The sequence below is a fragment of the Hypanus sabinus genome (assembly GCF_030144855.1).
Source record: "Hypanus sabinus isolate sHypSab1 chromosome Y unlocalized genomic scaffold, sHypSab1.hap1 SUPER_Y_unloc_9, whole genome shotgun sequence".
NCBI classification, from domain to species: domain Eukaryota; kingdom Metazoa; phylum Chordata; class Chondrichthyes; order Myliobatiformes; family Dasyatidae; genus Hypanus; species Hypanus sabinus.
Genome location: NW_026779039.1, coordinates 136993 through 154063, shown reverse-complemented (window position 1 = coordinate 154063; position 17071 = coordinate 136993). Strand labels below are relative to the sequence as shown.

General features: G+C 43.9%; 1 protein-coding gene across 1 annotated transcript; it reads left to right on the top strand.

Moving 5' to 3' along the window:
* Window positions 1–10997: 10997 nt before the first annotated feature.
* On the top strand, window positions 10998–15997 carry LOC132386038 (uncharacterized; the record flags this gene model as incomplete). Its single annotated transcript, XM_059958328.1, has 2 exons — window positions 10998–11673; window positions 15916–15997. Coding segments are annotated over exons 1-2 (631 nt in total), but the record flags the coding sequence as incomplete, so codon positions are not given.
* Window positions 15998–17071: the final 1074 nt, after the last annotated feature.

Here is a 17071-nt window from a genome sequence, read left to right as displayed (position 1 = left end):
ATGTGGAAACCATAGGAAGGGTGCAGAGGAGATTTACAAAGACGTTGCCTGGATTGGGGGAAGGCATGCCTTATGAGAATAGGTGAATGAACTCAGCCTTTTCTCCTTGGTGACGGAGGAAGAGAGGTGACCTGTTAGAGGTGTACAAGATGATAAGCATTAATCATATGGGTAGTCAGAGGCTTTTTCCCAGGGCTGAGATGGTTAGTACAACAGGGCATAGTCTGTTTCTATGTATTTACAAAATTCCAGTACTACTTTCCACAACTGAGTAAAAAAGCCTTGTTATTCAACTAGATAATTGCCATAAGCCAGTTTTCGACAAAGTGGGGCATCAGTTCAAACACCCAGCATACTACCAGCAGTTATGATTTTAAAATAAAGGTTTATATTTTAGATTTACTACTCACATGTACAGCAAAAATATTAAGCATCCAGTTGTTTAATTCAAAACCAATCACTAAGGAGTTATGGGGCCAGCCTGTAAGTGTCAATATGCTTCCAACACCAACATTGCTTGGTTATTATCTTATTAACCCTAAACTGTACATATTTAGAAAGAGAAGCACTAAGAAGAGACACACACAGTCACTGGGAGAACATAATAACTCCATACAGTCAGTAGCTGGAATCGAACCTGGTCTGGTGATAACTGACACCACAAAGCAGTTCTGCTACCCTACCCTACCCTGGCATGCAGTACCAACCAAGAGTGTGGCAACCTTTGGCTTTCACTACACAAGAGCATTATTATTCTATTGTTCAAGATGAAGATATATAGATACAGTAAACTGAGTGAGCTACCTTTTCCATACTCAAGAGTAAAAAGGCAGGATTTTGCTACAATTTTTCCGAGTTGGACACCAATCAATCACAAAGTGGCATTTATAAGAAAGGGCAAACAAAAACAACAAAAGTGCAACCAGAGCAGCCATTATGTAAGTAGGTCAGTGTTTGGAATGACTTTGGCTCATGAAGCTTGGGCAAGAAAAAATATTTTTTATTTTATTCTGAATTCTTCATTCCTCATCTGTTAGGGCATAGCAGTGTAGTGAGAATGTTTCCGGGGCAGTGTTTTATACTGTGTGTGGAACGTAGGAATTCTGGGAGACGTCTAATCGCCCAGATACCTCAGTTACACCAAGTGCACTGAGCTGCAGCTCCTCAGATAATATACTAGGAAATAGAGCAGCAGGCCATTGACTTGGTTCATACTGGAGAATGTGGATGTAATAGATAAAAGCTACAGGGAGTTGAAGAACAGAAATAACTGGGTGACTGTGGAGAAGAAAGAAAAATGCTCAGAGCCTTTCTCCACAATAAGTACACCACTATAAATACTGCTGAGGGAGGGAATGACCTACTGAGGGGAGCCACAGTTACTAGATCACTGGTGCTTTGGCTCAGAAGAAGAGATGCAGATGCAGTGATAGGAGCTTCCATAGTCAGACAAACAAAGTTCTATGGACTGACAGCAGTGTGGTGACACTGCTGGCAAGGAGAAACTGATGAAAGGTGTTACGAATGTGAAGCAACTCTGAGGGGCCGAAGGGTACAAAGTCGCCCCCTCCTTTTTGAGAATCGCAAGATCGCTATTATTTCGGGTCTGAGACCCAGGAAATGAGAGAGAGAGGAAGAGGGAGAGGGAGGGGGGGAGGAGGGAGGGGGGGGAGAGAGAGAGAGAGAGAGAGGGAGAGAGAGAGAGAGAGAGAGACACACACACCCAGAATACACAAGGTTTGGAATGTCTCCTGACAGAAGCGGAACGGAACCACTGATAACTGCCATTGTCTCTTGGAGAAGGAATTGTGTATTGAGTACTGTCCTATTCATTGAAACCCCTCAGGGGACAACCAGAGTGGTCTGGTTGAGGGATTGCATCATCCCAACCTGACTGACATCTGAGACCCCGTGAGTAAGGATAAAAGAGGGGTCTGGGGGAACACCCCTTTAGACGCACCAGCAGAAATGCTAGAAATCCCGTGACAGCATTTTATAGCAAAAGCCGGTGGGGGCTCGTGTGCGTCCTCCCTTGCCTGGATGGCGAGCTCACCACGGAAGAACGGTTTAGCTAAAGGAGAGGTCACACTTGAACGGCCACGACAACGAGACACCGATGGATCAAAATCATAAGGAAAGTCAGCAAGTTTTTTCTCTTTCTCTCCAACAAAGTGCAACACAGCGACAACCAAAAAGACGGCAGCTTGTGAAACTGCAGTGAACTTTATATTTCCATCGGACAATACGTTATCCCCTAGACAACGATAGAGCTTATTTCTTATTAATTATTATTATATCTGCACTTTTAGGCGGGTATTGATGATGTTTATTGTCTGTATATTTGCATTGATATTATTTTTGTGTATTTTTACTAATAAATACCATTAAAAATAGTATCATCAGACTTCAACGGACCTCTCTATCTTTGCTGGTAAGTCATCCAGTTACGGGGTTCGTAACAACGTGGGGCCACGTCTCAAGATTTGATACCAAATTGGAGGGCCAGTAAATTGGGCTTTTAAGTCCAAACTTGGATCTGGTTGCGCGGGTAACCAGACAGGAAACCAGCAAAGATGGATGTAGACGAATTTATAAAAAACCCGACTCTGGAGGTGCTAGAGGCTGCCACAAAGTCGGACTTGGTAAATATTACGAAAGGATTAAATCTCGCAGAGGTGAGGTTGTCAATGAAAAAGCGAGGAGGTGCGGAATGCCATAACTCAGTATTATATTGTGAAGAATGTGTTTTCGGCTCAGGTTTTGGAAAATATCCCTGAAAAGGTACCGGCTAGTGGGATGGCTCAGTTAAGAGTTGGAGAAATTGAGTCTGGACGTGGAACAGAGGAAGAGGGAGCATGAGCTCCAGCTAAAGGAGTTAGAGGTGAAAAGGGAGCAGGAAAGAGCTGAAAAGCAGAGGGAACATGAAATTGTTAAAACAGCTGGAAGCAGCTGAAAAAGAGAAGAAAAGTGCTGAAAAGGAGAGAGAAAGAGCTGAAAAGGAGAGGGAAAGAGCTGAAAAGGAGAGGGAAACAGCTGAAAAGGAGAGGGAAAGAGCTGAAAAGGAGAGGGAAAGAGCTGAAAACCAAAGGGAGAAGGAGAAACAGAGGCAACATGAGATGGACATGGAGAAGTTAAGGCAAGAGCGAAGGGCTCAAGGGCCAGACTGACAGGAGAGATTTAATGTTAGTAGGGAGTTTAGGTTAGTACCTCTGTTTGAGGAGACTGATGTTGTTATTTCTTGCATTTTGAAAAGGTGGCAGTGAGTCAGAAGTGGCCCAGAGATCAGTTGGTGGCGTTGTTACAAAGTGTGTTAAAAGGGAAGGCACAACGGGCATATGCGGCGTTGTCTGTGGAGGAGGAGGAGTATGAGAATTATGAGGAAGTAAAGCAGGCCATTCTTCGGACCTACGAATTGGTACCTGAGGCCTATAGACAAAAGTTCTGAAATTTAACGAAAGGGTGGAATCAGACGTATGCAGAGTTTGCGTATGAGAAGGGTGTGCTCTTGGATCGTTGGTGTGCAGCAGAAATGGTGGAAGAAGATTTTCGGCATTTCAGGGAGTTAATTCTGATTGAGGAATTTAAAGGTTGTATTTCGGATGATATCCAGATGTATTTGAATGAGAACCCGAATAAGTCCATATCCGAATTTGCTAGGTTCGCAGATGAATATGCCCTAACCCACAAGACAAAGTTTTCCTCGAATAAGAATTACCAGAAAGACCATGGGAACGGTAGAGAAAGCCCACCAGCTGAGGCAGAGATCCCACCTGGAGCTAGTGGTGAAAATAAGGAGGAGGAAAGGAAAGATGGCAGGAGAGATCCTGGCTTGACCTGTTTTAATTGTGGAAAGGTGGGTCATATCGCATTTAAGTGCTTTGCTCCGAGGAAAGAGACAGAAAAAGGGAAAGCAGCAGTCCCTACAGGATGTATGGTGTTGACCAGTAAATCAACGAGAAAGTCCCAGGTAGATAGAATATGAGAGGGGCCTGAGAAATTTATTTCAGAAGGGACCATGTCTGTGAAAGAGGGAGTCACACCAGATCCAGTGCGGATCTGGAGAGACTCTGGAGCTGAGCTATCATTGATTCGCAGTACGGTACTAGATTTTGGTCCCGAGATTGGAGAGGTAGCTTTGCGAGGCATAGGAAAAGGGACAGAAGCTGTGCCTTTGCATAGGATCATTATAAATTGTGAGCTGGTATCTGGACCAGTTGAAATAGGGGTGCGGTCAGAATTACCGAGAACTGACGTAGACCTCCTTCTGGGTAACGAATTAGCTGGTGGTGAGGTTTGGTTGGCCATGGAGCTGACGAGCCAGCCTGTAAGTGTTGAGGGCCCTAGATTCCAAGATCTATCCCACATGCGCGACCACTCGCTGCATGTCGAGAAAGGCAGCTGAGAAAGAGGCCAGTATCAATTTGGCTGAGATGTTTTTACTGACCCTGTACCAAGAGGTGTTAGAGGGTGGTAAAACAGAGAATAGGGAGGTGAAAGAGAGTAAGGGAGAGGAGGTAGACCTACCCTTAGCCAGGAGGAAATTTATAGACGCACGGAGTAAAGATGAGAAACAGATAAGGCTGTTAGAAGGTCCAGAGTTGGACATGGATGATCTGTCTGGTTTAACAGAACTGTTTGAAGAAGTTGAAAATTTTAAAGGTGTTCCCGATAATGAAATGAGGGCAGTCCTAGAGGAAAAGGATGCCATTACCTTGAAGAAGTCTGCTGGGCTGGCAGATGAGGTTGTTTCAGCCCGCAGGGTTGAGTTTACTCCGGAAGGGAGTTGCCCAGAGAGTAACTGGGAGGATCAGGGGGACTTTGAAAAGGGGACGAGTATTGAAAGCCTGGAAGAGGCAGATGTCCCGTTTGAGTGTGTTCAAGATGTGGATGCACGTGGTACTGAACCTAGTAATTGAAACTCAGGAAAAGTCTGAGGTATTTGATTCAGTTAAAAAGGAATGCAGTCCTTGTGGGTCAGGTGCACTTGGTTCAGTGAAGAAAGGGTTAATCTTGGTACTATTGGGAAGAGAGAATTCCCAGTTGTTTGTGTTAAAAGGTGTGTTAAAAGTTAGTGAGGAGATAAAAGGTGGTGATGTGAATCTTATTATTGAAGGAGAAGGGAAAAGTGTAGTTCCTAAATTGAATCAAGAAAATTTAAAGTCTGGATTGGTATCAGAAGCAGTAACCAGGCTGACAGGATAATGGCTTGTTAACACGTTGCCTGCAAATCAATTACAGGTTGATTTGGAATGTAAAGGTGCCCCACACACTATTGTTATTCAAGAGTGTGCTGTGAAGAGGCAGAATTTGAAATGCTGTTTGGACAAAGAGGGATCTCTTACAGATTTTAAACTGAAAACTAATAGAATGAAGGGTCCTGAAGATAAAACTAACAACTTGCTTAAAAATAAAGAATTGTGTGGAAATTCAGGAAATGGGCTAAGTTTGGAACACATTGTTGATAAAATAACTCCTAAGAAAGGAGCATGCAAAAGCCTATTCCACACTAGTATACAAGCTAACCACGTGGGAGTTAACTGGAAAAGGGGCGAGGGTTGACGGGATGCCACTTTAAATAACAGGATCTGGTTTTAAGGGATTTCGACAAAGCATGTAAATAATAAAGACAACACCATGGAAGATTGACTGTTTAATTTGAAAGTAAAATAAAGATTAGTATTTGCATGAACTTTTGTAGAATACACGTAAGCTAAGATCACAACTCTTTAGTTTTGTTTTGCTGAAGAAAATAAAAGGTGGTTATTAAATTGAAGACTGATGCTACAAGAATTTATTAAGGTACAAGATATTAAGATATTAAAGGAAGTGACAATGTAATCGCTAACTGTTTAGATGCTGAATTGAATGTATAACTGTATTACTCTGTAGTGAAAAAAAAAACTCTTTGCATTGTGTTAGATTCTGAAAGTCCTGTAAGTCTCTGTATTAATTAATTTTTACTTGTGGCAAAGATCCTAGAAGGAAGGGGCTGTTACGAAAGTGAAGCAACTCTGAGGGGCCGAAGGGTACAAAGTCGCCCCCTCCTTTTTGAGAATCGCAAGATCGCTATTATTTCGGGTCTGAGCCCAGGAAATGAGGAGAGAGAGGAAGAGGGAGGGGGAGGGGGGGGGAGGAGGAGGGGGGAGGGGGAGGGGAGAGAGAGAGAGAGAGAGAGAGAGAGAGAGAGAGAGAGAGAGAGAGAGAGGAGGGAGAGAGAGAGAGAGAGAGAGAGAGAGAGAGAGAGAGAGGGAGAGAGAGAGAGAGAGAGAGGGAGAGAGAGAGAGAGAGAGAGAGAGAGAGAGAGAGAGAGAGAGAGAGGAGAGAGAGAGAGAGAGAGAGAGAGAGAGGGAGAGGAGAGAGAGAGAGAGAGAGAGAGAGAGAGAGAGAGAGAGACACACACCCAGAATACACAAGGTTTGGAATGTGTCCTAACATCAGCGGAACAGAACCACTGATAACTGCCATTGTCTCTTGGAGAAGGAATTGTGTATTGAGTACTGTACTAATCATTGAAACCCCTCAGGGGACAACCGGAGTGGTCTGGTTGAGGGATTGCATCATCCCAACCTGACTGACATCTGAGACCCCGTGAGTAAGGATAAAAGAGGGGTCTGGGGGAACACCCCTTTAGACGCACCAGCAGAAACGCTAGAAATCCCGTGACAGCATTTTATAGCAAAAGCCGGTGGGGGCTCGTGTGCGTCCTCCCTTGCCTGGGTGGCGAGCTCACCACGGAAGAACGGTTTAGCTAAAGGAGAAGTCGCACTTGAACGGCCACGACAACGAGACACCGATGGATCAAAATCATAAGGAAAGTCAGCAAGTTTTTTTCTCTTTCTCTCCAACAAAGTGCAACACAGCGACAACCAAAAAGACGGCAGCTTGTGAAACTGCAGTGAACTTTATATTTCCATCAGACAATACATTATCCCCTAGACAACGATAGAGCTTATTTCTTATTGATTATTATTATACCCGCACTTTTAGATTTAGTATTGACGACGTATATTATCTGTATATTTGCATTGATATTATTTTTGTGTATTTGTACTAATAAATACTGTTAAAAATAGTATCATCAGACTTCAACGGACATCTCTATCTTTGCTAGTAAGTCACCCAGTTATGGGGTTCGTAACAGAGGAAAAAAACAGCACTCCACAGAATGAGTTGAAATGTAAAAGATGGACAAAATCAAAAATAGTTAAAAGGACTAAAAGCTCCAAGGAAATAGATTGTATTGAAAAGATAGGCAGGTAAACACAGGGGATGCTATGGCTCTGTTGGTAAAAAAGTGTCAGATCATCAAAAAGAGGTGACGTAGGGTTGGAAAGTGTTGAATCATTGTGGTTAGAGCTAAGGAACAGCAAAAGTAAAAAAAGCCCAGAAGGTTTTATGTACAGACCAGCAAACAATAATAAGGATGTGGTCTTCCGATTACAACGGGAGATAGAAAACACATGCCAATGGTTAATTTCAATATGTTGGTACATTGGGAAAATCAGGTTTGTTCTGGATCCCAAGAAAACAAGGTTCTAGAATGCCAACGAGATGGCTTTTTAGAATTGCTCAAGGTTGAGCCTACTAGGGTTTCAGCTATTCTTGAACGGAAATAGTGCAATGAACTGAAAATGATTAGACAGCTTAAGGTAAAAGAACTTCTAGGGTCAAATGATCATTATATGATAGAATTTTCCCTACAATTTCAGAAGGAGAATCCAAAGCCAGATGTATCTGAATTACAATAGAATAAAGGGAATTACAGAGGCATAAGACAGGAGCTGGCCAAAACTGATTGGTAAAGAACACTGGCAGGGATGATGGCAAATCAGTAATCCCTGGATTTTCTAAAAGCAATTCAGAAGGCGCAGGATATTATATACCAAAGATGAAAAATTCTAAAGGCAAGATGACACAAATGTGACTGAAAAGAGAAGTCAAAGTCAATATAAAACAGTGGATTGAAACTTCTAAAAACTGAGGAAACTAAAAAATCAGTAAGAAGTTAAGTACAAAGGTAAGCTTGCCAATAATATGAAAGAGGATACCAAAAGTAAGTTTGGGATCAAAAGGCTTGTCATATAAAGAGCATTTAATGGCTCTGGGCCTCTGTTCTCTGAAATGCAGAAGTATGAGGGATGAATGAGAAATGACCACAGGAAACAGCCTCAAAATAGAGGGGTGTCCTTCTAGAACATAGACGAGGAGGGATTTCTTTAGCTAGATGAATCATTGCTACATGTGTCATTAAGTACATTTAAAGAAGAGGTTGGCAGATTCTTAATTAGTCTGGGCATGAAAGACAATGCGAAGAAGGCAGGAGTTTGGGGTTAAGAGGGATATGGATCATCAATGATGAAATGGTGGAGCAGACTTAATAGGACAAATGGCCTAATTCATCTCCTATAAGTTGAAGACTTTATGGAATCAGAAAATATGCCATGACCCTGGAGATTAGCAACAAGAGCAGGTGGAGTCAACATACTGGACATCTGGTCCACAGTTATAATTGTACGTGAAATGAAGCTATTGGATACTTGCCATATTACCTGACGTTCAGGGGTGAGGCAAGGTTCCCCTTTGACGTTTGTTTTGGGACTGATGAAGATGACTTACCACCGAAGACTTATCTGAAGTATCTGTCTGACATGAGAAGGGAGCTGAAGAGGGCTTGTGGGTTAGCTGGGGTTGCAGCTGCCAAGTAGAATCGAGGAAATAGGAGCAGGTATGATTAAAAGGTGAGGTTCTACCAACTCCTGCCAGGAGACTGGGTCCTCATACGGAATATGGGGCTAACTGGAAAGCATAAGTTGGCTGACCGCTGGGCACCCTATGTGGTGGAGAGTCAGATGCCAAACCCTGGGTGAAACCAGAGGATAGGAATGGGCCTGTCAAAATTCTTCACTGGAACCACCTGCTGCCCCGGGACAAGAGGTGCAGGTTGACCCAGAACCCGACTTGGAGCCTACACCTAGTAAGACGACTGCTGAAAAGCAGGGCGACTGCAGGGCCCATTGCAGTCGAGGTTAGGCCAGCCCCCACCCCTTACAGTAATACTGATTCAGAGCATGAGGACCTGGATGTGTGGTATATGCTTCCTTTCACTAACTTCCCATTGACTGAGGAGGAGATCTCCCATTGTCATGTGGTCTGGGTTACAACAGGATCCTGCAAGGGATGAAGCAAGGCTTGACCATGGGTTAAACATGGGAGAAAATACATTGGGGAAGAAAGTAGGCAGAGAGTGGGGAAAGACAGAGATAATAGGAGAGAGAAGAAAGGACAGGACAGGAAGAGAATAAGGGAAATGAAGTATGGGGAGAATAGGGCAGCAAAAGAGAAAAGTATTAATTGAAGAATAGAAGTGAGTGTAGAAAAAATGGAAAGAGAAAGGGAATGTAAATAATGAAGGAATAGAAGGACAGAAAAGAATGGGAAGAGAATGTCAGAAATAGGAGGGAAGGGAAAAAAAGAAAAGAATGGAAGGGATAGAGGAGAAATGGGAAGAGCTGAGAAAGAGAAGGGAGAAAGAAGAAGACATAGAAAGTGGTAAAGAATGGAAGAAGGAAGGAAGGAGAGAAGTGGAGGATCTGGATGAGGAAATGGAGGGATGGGTTAGTAAACTTGCTGATGACACTAAGGTTGGAGGTATTGTTGATAGTGTGAAAGGCTGTCAGAGGTTACAGCAGGACATTGATAGGATGCAAAACTGGGTTGAGAAGTAGCAGATGGAGTTCAACCCAGATAAGTGTGAAGTGATTCATTTTGGTAGGTCAAATATGATGGCAGAATATAGTATTAATGGTAAGACTTGGCAGTGTGGAGAATCAGAGGGATCTTGGGTTCTGAGTCCATAGGACACTCAAAGCGGCTGCGCTGGTTGTCTCTGTGGTTAAGAAAGCGTATGGTGCATTGGCCTTCATCAATCGTGAAATTGATTTTTAAGAGCCAAGAGGGAGATTGGGAAGTGAGAAAAGAAGGTAGGAAAGATGGTAAAAAAGCTGAGAGAAGGGGAATAGAAAGGGACTTGAAGGGGTCATGGCAGTAAATGGAGGGGAAAGGAAAGAGAATGTGGGAAAGAAAAAATGGGGTGGGGATGAATGAGTATGGGTATGAGTTTATGGGAAAAGAAAAGGATAAGAGGAGGTGAAAGAAGTGTTTAAGGGAAGGGGAGAAATAAAATGTCTGGAGAATGGGGAGAAGTTGGGAAGGAAGAGAATGCATGAGAAAAGGAATGGATGTGGGAAAGAAACGGAAAATGAAAGAAAAAGGAGGAGGGAAAGAGAAGGAGGAAGAGAGGTGGGGATAGAAAAACAGGACCCACAGGCATTCAGGGAAGAGTTTAAAAAAGAATGAGGCATTAGAAATGGGATTGAAAGGGAAGAGGATGGGGTAGAGCAGTAGGACATCAGGAGGAAAGGTGGGAGAGAAGGGAGAAATCCAAAAGGGAACAGAGGGACATGAGAAAGGGGAAGGAAGAAATTAAAGAAGGGAGAACAGAAAGGATGGAAAGCTAAGTGTAAAGAGAGGGTGGAAAAGATAAGGGTAAGAAGGAGTATAGATAGGGGAAGATAAGGGAAAGAGGAAGAGAAAGAGGAAAGAGCTTAGGGACAATTTTAATGGAAGCTAAGAGGGAAGAATGGGCAGGAATGGGGAAAAGAAGGGAGTGACAAGGAGGGAAGAAGAGAATGAGGGAATAGAACATGAATGAAGTGAGGAAAAGAGATGGGCTGAAGAGGAGGTGAAGAGAGGAAGTAGAAAAAGTGGAAGAGAAGCCAGGGGTGAGAAGGGGAAAGAGAGGAAAAGGAAGAAAAAAGGAAAGTGGAATAAGACAATAAGATATAGGAGCAGAAGTAGGCCATTCATCCATCCAATTTGCTCCGCCATTCATTCATGGGCTGATCTAATTCTTCCAGTCATCCCCACTTCCCTGCTTTCTCCCATACCCTTTGATGCCCTGGCTAATCAAGAACCTGTCTATGGGACGTCACGTGATGACGTAGGATCGAGACGCTGGAACCCAGCCCTCCCGTAAAAAAGTTAATAAATTAATGTTTAAGTGAAGAAAAGTTAATTAATACTTTTTTAAGGTTACTTATAAACTACTCCGGATTGTTTTAAGCTATGCCTCATAAACAGAGGACGAAGAAAACTGCTACCGCGAAGACCGCTCAAGTTGGAACAGAATCAAGGCCCACTTCTACCGAAGAACCGCGGACTCAGGTACAACACACCACCGGTGAAACAGAAAAGGAGACTGCGGCAGCATCGGCCATTTCTAAAGGGAAAGATCAACGAGAACTGCGCAAGCGTAAAGGAATGAGCATGCGCAAAAGAGAGCAACCAGAACTACAAATCCCAGCAACGACTGAAACCGACAGTGAAAGTGAGTCTGAGAGAGAGCCGGACTCTCTGGAAAAATCAGATGAAGATGGAGAAGAAGAAGAAGATGAAAGTTCCTCTGAAAATACAAAAAAGACTTTGAGGCAAATAATGCATAAATTACAAAAATTAGAAAAAGTAATTAAAAGTAACCAAAAAGTAATTAAAGAAAAAATAACAAATATGGAGGCTATGTTTGATAAAATGACAAAGAAACAACTTGGATCTGCTCAAGAAATGGAATGGGGAGGAGCACCAGATGGGGAATGGAGAATAATGAAGGAAAGGGAGGTAAGTTTGAGAAATCCATGTTCATGACATCAGGTTTGGATTCTACCCAGACAGAATATGTGTTACTCCTCCAACCTGAGTGTGGCCTCATCAAGACAGTAGAGGGGAAAGTATTTTCATGGACTGACATGTTGGAATGGGAATGGGAAGAAGCATTGAAATGGTGGCCACAAGGAAATCCTGATTTTCTGGAGTACGTCATGATGTTTTTTATTGACTATATCATCAAAACTGATCAATAAGCTCCAGAATTTTGTCCTCAATATCTCATTTACAATTGAATCCTCAGTTTCTTTACTTACAGGCCAGTCAGTATGGATTGGCAACAATATCTGCTCCATAATCTCCTTCAGCAGAGGTTAGCACACTACATGATTGTGTGTTTAGTCCCTTGCTCTACTTACTTTATACTTATGATTGTGCATAAGCTCTAATGCCATACTGAAGTTTGCTGACAATATTACTGTCACTGACTGAATCAAAGGTGGTAATAAATCATAATTTTGAAAGGAAGTTGAAAACTTGGCTGAGATGCAAGTGATTTCAGAGGACTTGTCCTGGACCCACCGTATGTGTAATTATGAAGAAAGCACAGCAGTTCCACTTAAGAATTTGTTAAGATTTGGTATAATATCTAAAACTTTGATGAATTTCTATAGATACATTGTGGAGAGTATATTGACAGGCTGCATCACAGCCTGCTATGGAAAAACCAATACCCTTGAATGGAAAATCCTACAAAAAGTAGTGATATGGGCCAGTCCATCACAATTAAAGCCTTCCCTCTCGAAAAGCATATATACATAGAGTGATGTTGCAGGAAGGCAGCATTCATCATCAGAGACTCCAAATACATGAACTCTTCTCCATTATGCTTTCAGGAAGAAGGTACAGTCACCTCAGGACACCCCAGGTTCAGGAACAGTTATTACCCCTTGTTCAGCAAATCTAAGATCTAAATAGAATAATCATAATGGGTGGATGCTGCAACTATTTGGTTTCGCTTGAACAAATGGACCCAAACTCGGTAGTTCCTTCGAAACACACTTTATTGTTAATACAGAGAAGAAAACAGAAAGTTGTGAAAAATGATAACTTAAGCAACCCCTAGTAGTCTACACCACCTAGTATACTCAGCAATGTCTGCGTGGTTTCTGAGGCAGGTGACTGACCGTGGACTGGCTTGGGTGGAAATCCTTGGTACCAGTTCAGCTGCTCAGCCTTAAGGTGGGACCCAGGCGAGTCTCTGCCCAAGAAAGAACTTTCCCAACTTTATAGCACTATTACTGCCACCCATTCTAGCTGGAAAGGGCTGGGCATCCAATCCGATGCTTATACGACCCCAGCTTAGCCATTCCAAGTCCCATTCACGTATCAAGCAAACATACATCCTCTACACCTGCAAGTCCCACAACTCAATGACCTTCAACAGTCAGCCTCTGCCTCCCCAGGGACAATGCATCCTATTAAGCTTACAATCAAACAATCTAAACAACATTTTTAAAACCAAGGTAATTGATAGTTTTTATGCAAAACAACACTTTTTAGCTTGTTTTCATGTATTGTCGTCTGGTATACCGGGGTCATGTATTGTCCTCCCTTTATTTAGTATCAAGGGTCAATCTGCCCAACAACATAACAGACCCACAAATTCCTAATTGTTAATTATTTCTTTACCATATGCATTTTTCATACCCACTCCCTCTACCCATACTATACATTTACCTATACACTCCACCCCCTGACTCTGGTATAGCAGATCACGGACGCCTAAAAACATTTACAGCAGCCCACATGGACAATAACTACTATAACGGCTAATATTATCACAATCCATATTACTCATTGAACACACCCTACATTTAGATACATTCAATCATACAGCATATTCATAACTCATTCTCAAAAACATATTTTGATGCTCAATACTATCATCAAAGTCCTCAATCCTTCAACATGGTTGCACCATCCAGACCTCCTCAGTCCATATCCATTGACGAAGAGGGACAGTAGAGAGAATCTGCGACTCCAGGTGGTGACCCATGGACTAAGGGTGTTTTCTTTGTGCTTTAGAGCGTCTGTATCACTCATTGAATTGGGAGATCACCTATATTGATCGTGCAAGGTTCCACTTTCTTTTATGATTGGCTGGGGAGGGGTTCCAAGCTCGGACCCTAGGGTCTTCCCCTGGAGTGCCCCTAATAGAACAATGGACCATAGCAGCCCTCCAGCCATCGGTCTGTAATACACAAGAAAGCAGTAGATCTAGTTCCAACCTGTAAGGCATTTGGAATTTAAACAGTGCAATTCCTCCTATCCTTCTAGAGCAACCCATAGAGTATTGCCCTGTGCGGGGGCTACTATTTCCCCCTTCTGTCATTCCTCTCTTGGCCCTGTGACCCATACTTAACTACCTACCTCACTTATCTCACTTGTGGGAGCCTCCTCTAAGGTACTCTCTAAAGCCACAGGATAAGTCTGAATCAAACGGGAAGTAGGGGAACCCCCCGTTTGTGATCGATTGTTCAGAACGTTCACCGCTTGTTGCAGCGCTGAATGCCATCCCTTCATAGTGCTGGTCAAAGTCATCAATCGAATCTGTTGCTTCAAAAGTCCATTCAATCAAGCCAGCTGCCTGGGGGTAAATATTGGTGGACCCAATAAATACCTTGTTCTTTCGCCCAATCCTGGATCTGTTGCCCTGTAAAATGGGATCCATTATCTGACTGTATTTCCTCTGGTGTGCCATAATGTGACATCAGGTATTCCACCCCCAGAATAGTGAACTCCTGACTGGCACTAGGAAAGGGCCTGGCCAACAGGAAGACAGAATAAGTGTCCAGCATTGTCAACATATATTTATCATTCTTATGTGAGGGCAGAGGTCCAATGTAACCAATCTGCCATACTTTAGCCGGTATGGAGCCTCTCTTAATATGGGCAAAAGGTCCACGCGGTTAAGTGCAAGGTTTGACTTGCTGGCAAATAGGACACTCAGAGACAATAGTCCGACAGTCATCCACCATCAAAGTATCCCATGGTTTCGTCCCCACTTTTGTGTCCCCTTCTCCACAAGATGACCAAACAGTTCGTGGGCCCATCTAACTAGAGGCAGATACTGCAGCCAATCATCTACTTGATTATTGTAGACTAGTGGTCACCAACCTTTTTAAGCCCAAGATTCCCTACCTCAGCCTTAGTAAAAGGCAAGATCGACTCCAGATCGATTAGTTACACACATGTGCACCAGGGCAGAAGAGACTGGAAGTAAAACTCTGTAACCCAGAAGTAGAAATAATGTATAAACACCAGGAGTACTCGCCCTTTTTTTTGCACTGTGCACCAGTTTAATATTGACAATATTTTTGTGGAACTGCCGATGGGGGGGAGGGGGGTGTGGGTGTTAAACATGACAGGAATACAATGATACTCAAAGCAGGTTCCTTATGTCCAGTCTATTCCACAATTAGTTTGTGTGGCTCTCAGCTGCTGTCCCACTTGCTCACGATTTTTCAGCAGGAAAAAACTCAACGGGTTTGTCTTTTAGTGCGGGGTTCTTGGACTCAGGGTGCCAAAGTTTCATTGCCTCATTAGACAGCCTCCGGGCCCAAACTCCAGCTTCCCACCCACCTACCCGCCACCAGATGCTTTGGCCAGGTGCTGGGGCCACGATGGTCGTAGACTGGAGAGAGCAACCGACCGAGCAAGGAGTGCGACAGTGTGCATGCCCACCCCCCTTGTAGGATCTATTGGCCAACAAAAGTTTGTTTCAGTAGATTGCTGCAAGGTAGCTGCTCTGCTGCTTATGAAACGCTGAGTCTGAATTAGGTCGTCTGTGAATACTTTAGCGCCGGATTCCCCACGAACATTTGGTATGGTAAACAGGTTTAGAGGTGGCACCTATCTCTCTGTGCTCCGGGCCGGTAGCAACGGCATTTCCCACTGGCCGGTTACCTGAGGCCAACCAGTGATCCCTGACGTGAGACTGTCACTGCATTTAGTCACCTGCTGACTTCACGTGGGTTCAAGTTCAACAGTGGGCTGACAGGGAATGTGGAAAGGTGCAGCTGACTCACATTGTTTCCTTGTGGCCCGGTGGTTGAGGACCACTGAAGTACACTGTAGTGCGTGGCGGGGGAGCTACACGCATGCACACTGGGCAGAAAGAGCGGAACTAAAACCCCGCAACCTGGAAACAGTCTCTCAACAGTATTTGTGTATTTCTTTTTCTTTTTTCTTCAGGATCTACTGGGGAAGTCTCCAAGATTGACCAGTCGATCGCGATCGACAAGTTGGCAACCACTATTGGGCTATTGTCCTTTTGGTGAGCATTCACATGATATACATAAATGTTGTGCCTTTGCACCTCTGGCCATTTCTGTTGCCAATATTCCTTGCTCCAGATAGATTTATTATGAACTGCCCACTGGTGCATCTGCCAACTCACCATCCAGATAGCCATTCCATTAGCCACTGCCCACGAGTCGGTATATTTTCTAATTTCCTTGGTGGGGAGTATCATCCAAGGGTCGTTGAGCAGCAGTCTTCCACCATTGATGTCCCGACACCCAAAGGCTCGAGCCATCTGTAAACCAGGCAATAGCCTTTTCCTCCGATGTCAATTCCTTGTACGGCTGGCCCCTTCGAATGGGGGAGGGTTTGAGAGAGGAAACTGCCCTCTCTTCCTCAGTTCCAGCTGTCCTAGGTATTCTGGCTACTTATTCATGAACAAGTTGCCACAGACTCCATATAGCCATGTTATCTTGAACAGACATCTGTAATTCAAATGCCCCCCCTCTGCCCCCGGGACCCACCATTTTGGCCTGCTCAAATGCCTCCTTTTGCTCATCTCCACATGTGAATTCGCTCTTCTCACAAGTGACAGCGTACAGTGGTTTCGGTAGGAGAGTCAAATGGGGTCTATGTCTTCTTCAATATCCCAATAACCCCACAAAGCGCTGAGCTTCTTGCTTATTAGTGGGGGTAGCTCTGGCTTGTATTTTATTTCGTACCTTTTCTGATGTAATCCTCTCCCCAGCATGCCAGTGGATCCCCAGAAAAGTCACGGATTGACTGGGACCTTAAATCTTCATTCACAGCCCATCCGCTCTCACACACTCTGTAACATGGTACATAAGGCCCAGGAACCCCCAGGTCCACATCGAATTGTGTGGTGAACTACATATACCTGTCTGGACACGCACCCCCCCCTACCCCCACGCTGACTGCTCCTGTGGCTCCTCCCACAGACCGTGGCTCCTCCCACAGACCCTGGTATAAAGGCGATTGGAGACACAGACCCTCCCTCAGTCTCCAGGATGTTATGTGGTGGTCACTTGCTGCTTGTGCTTTCCTCCAGCCAATAAAAACCTACCTTAACCCATGTCTCAGAGTTATT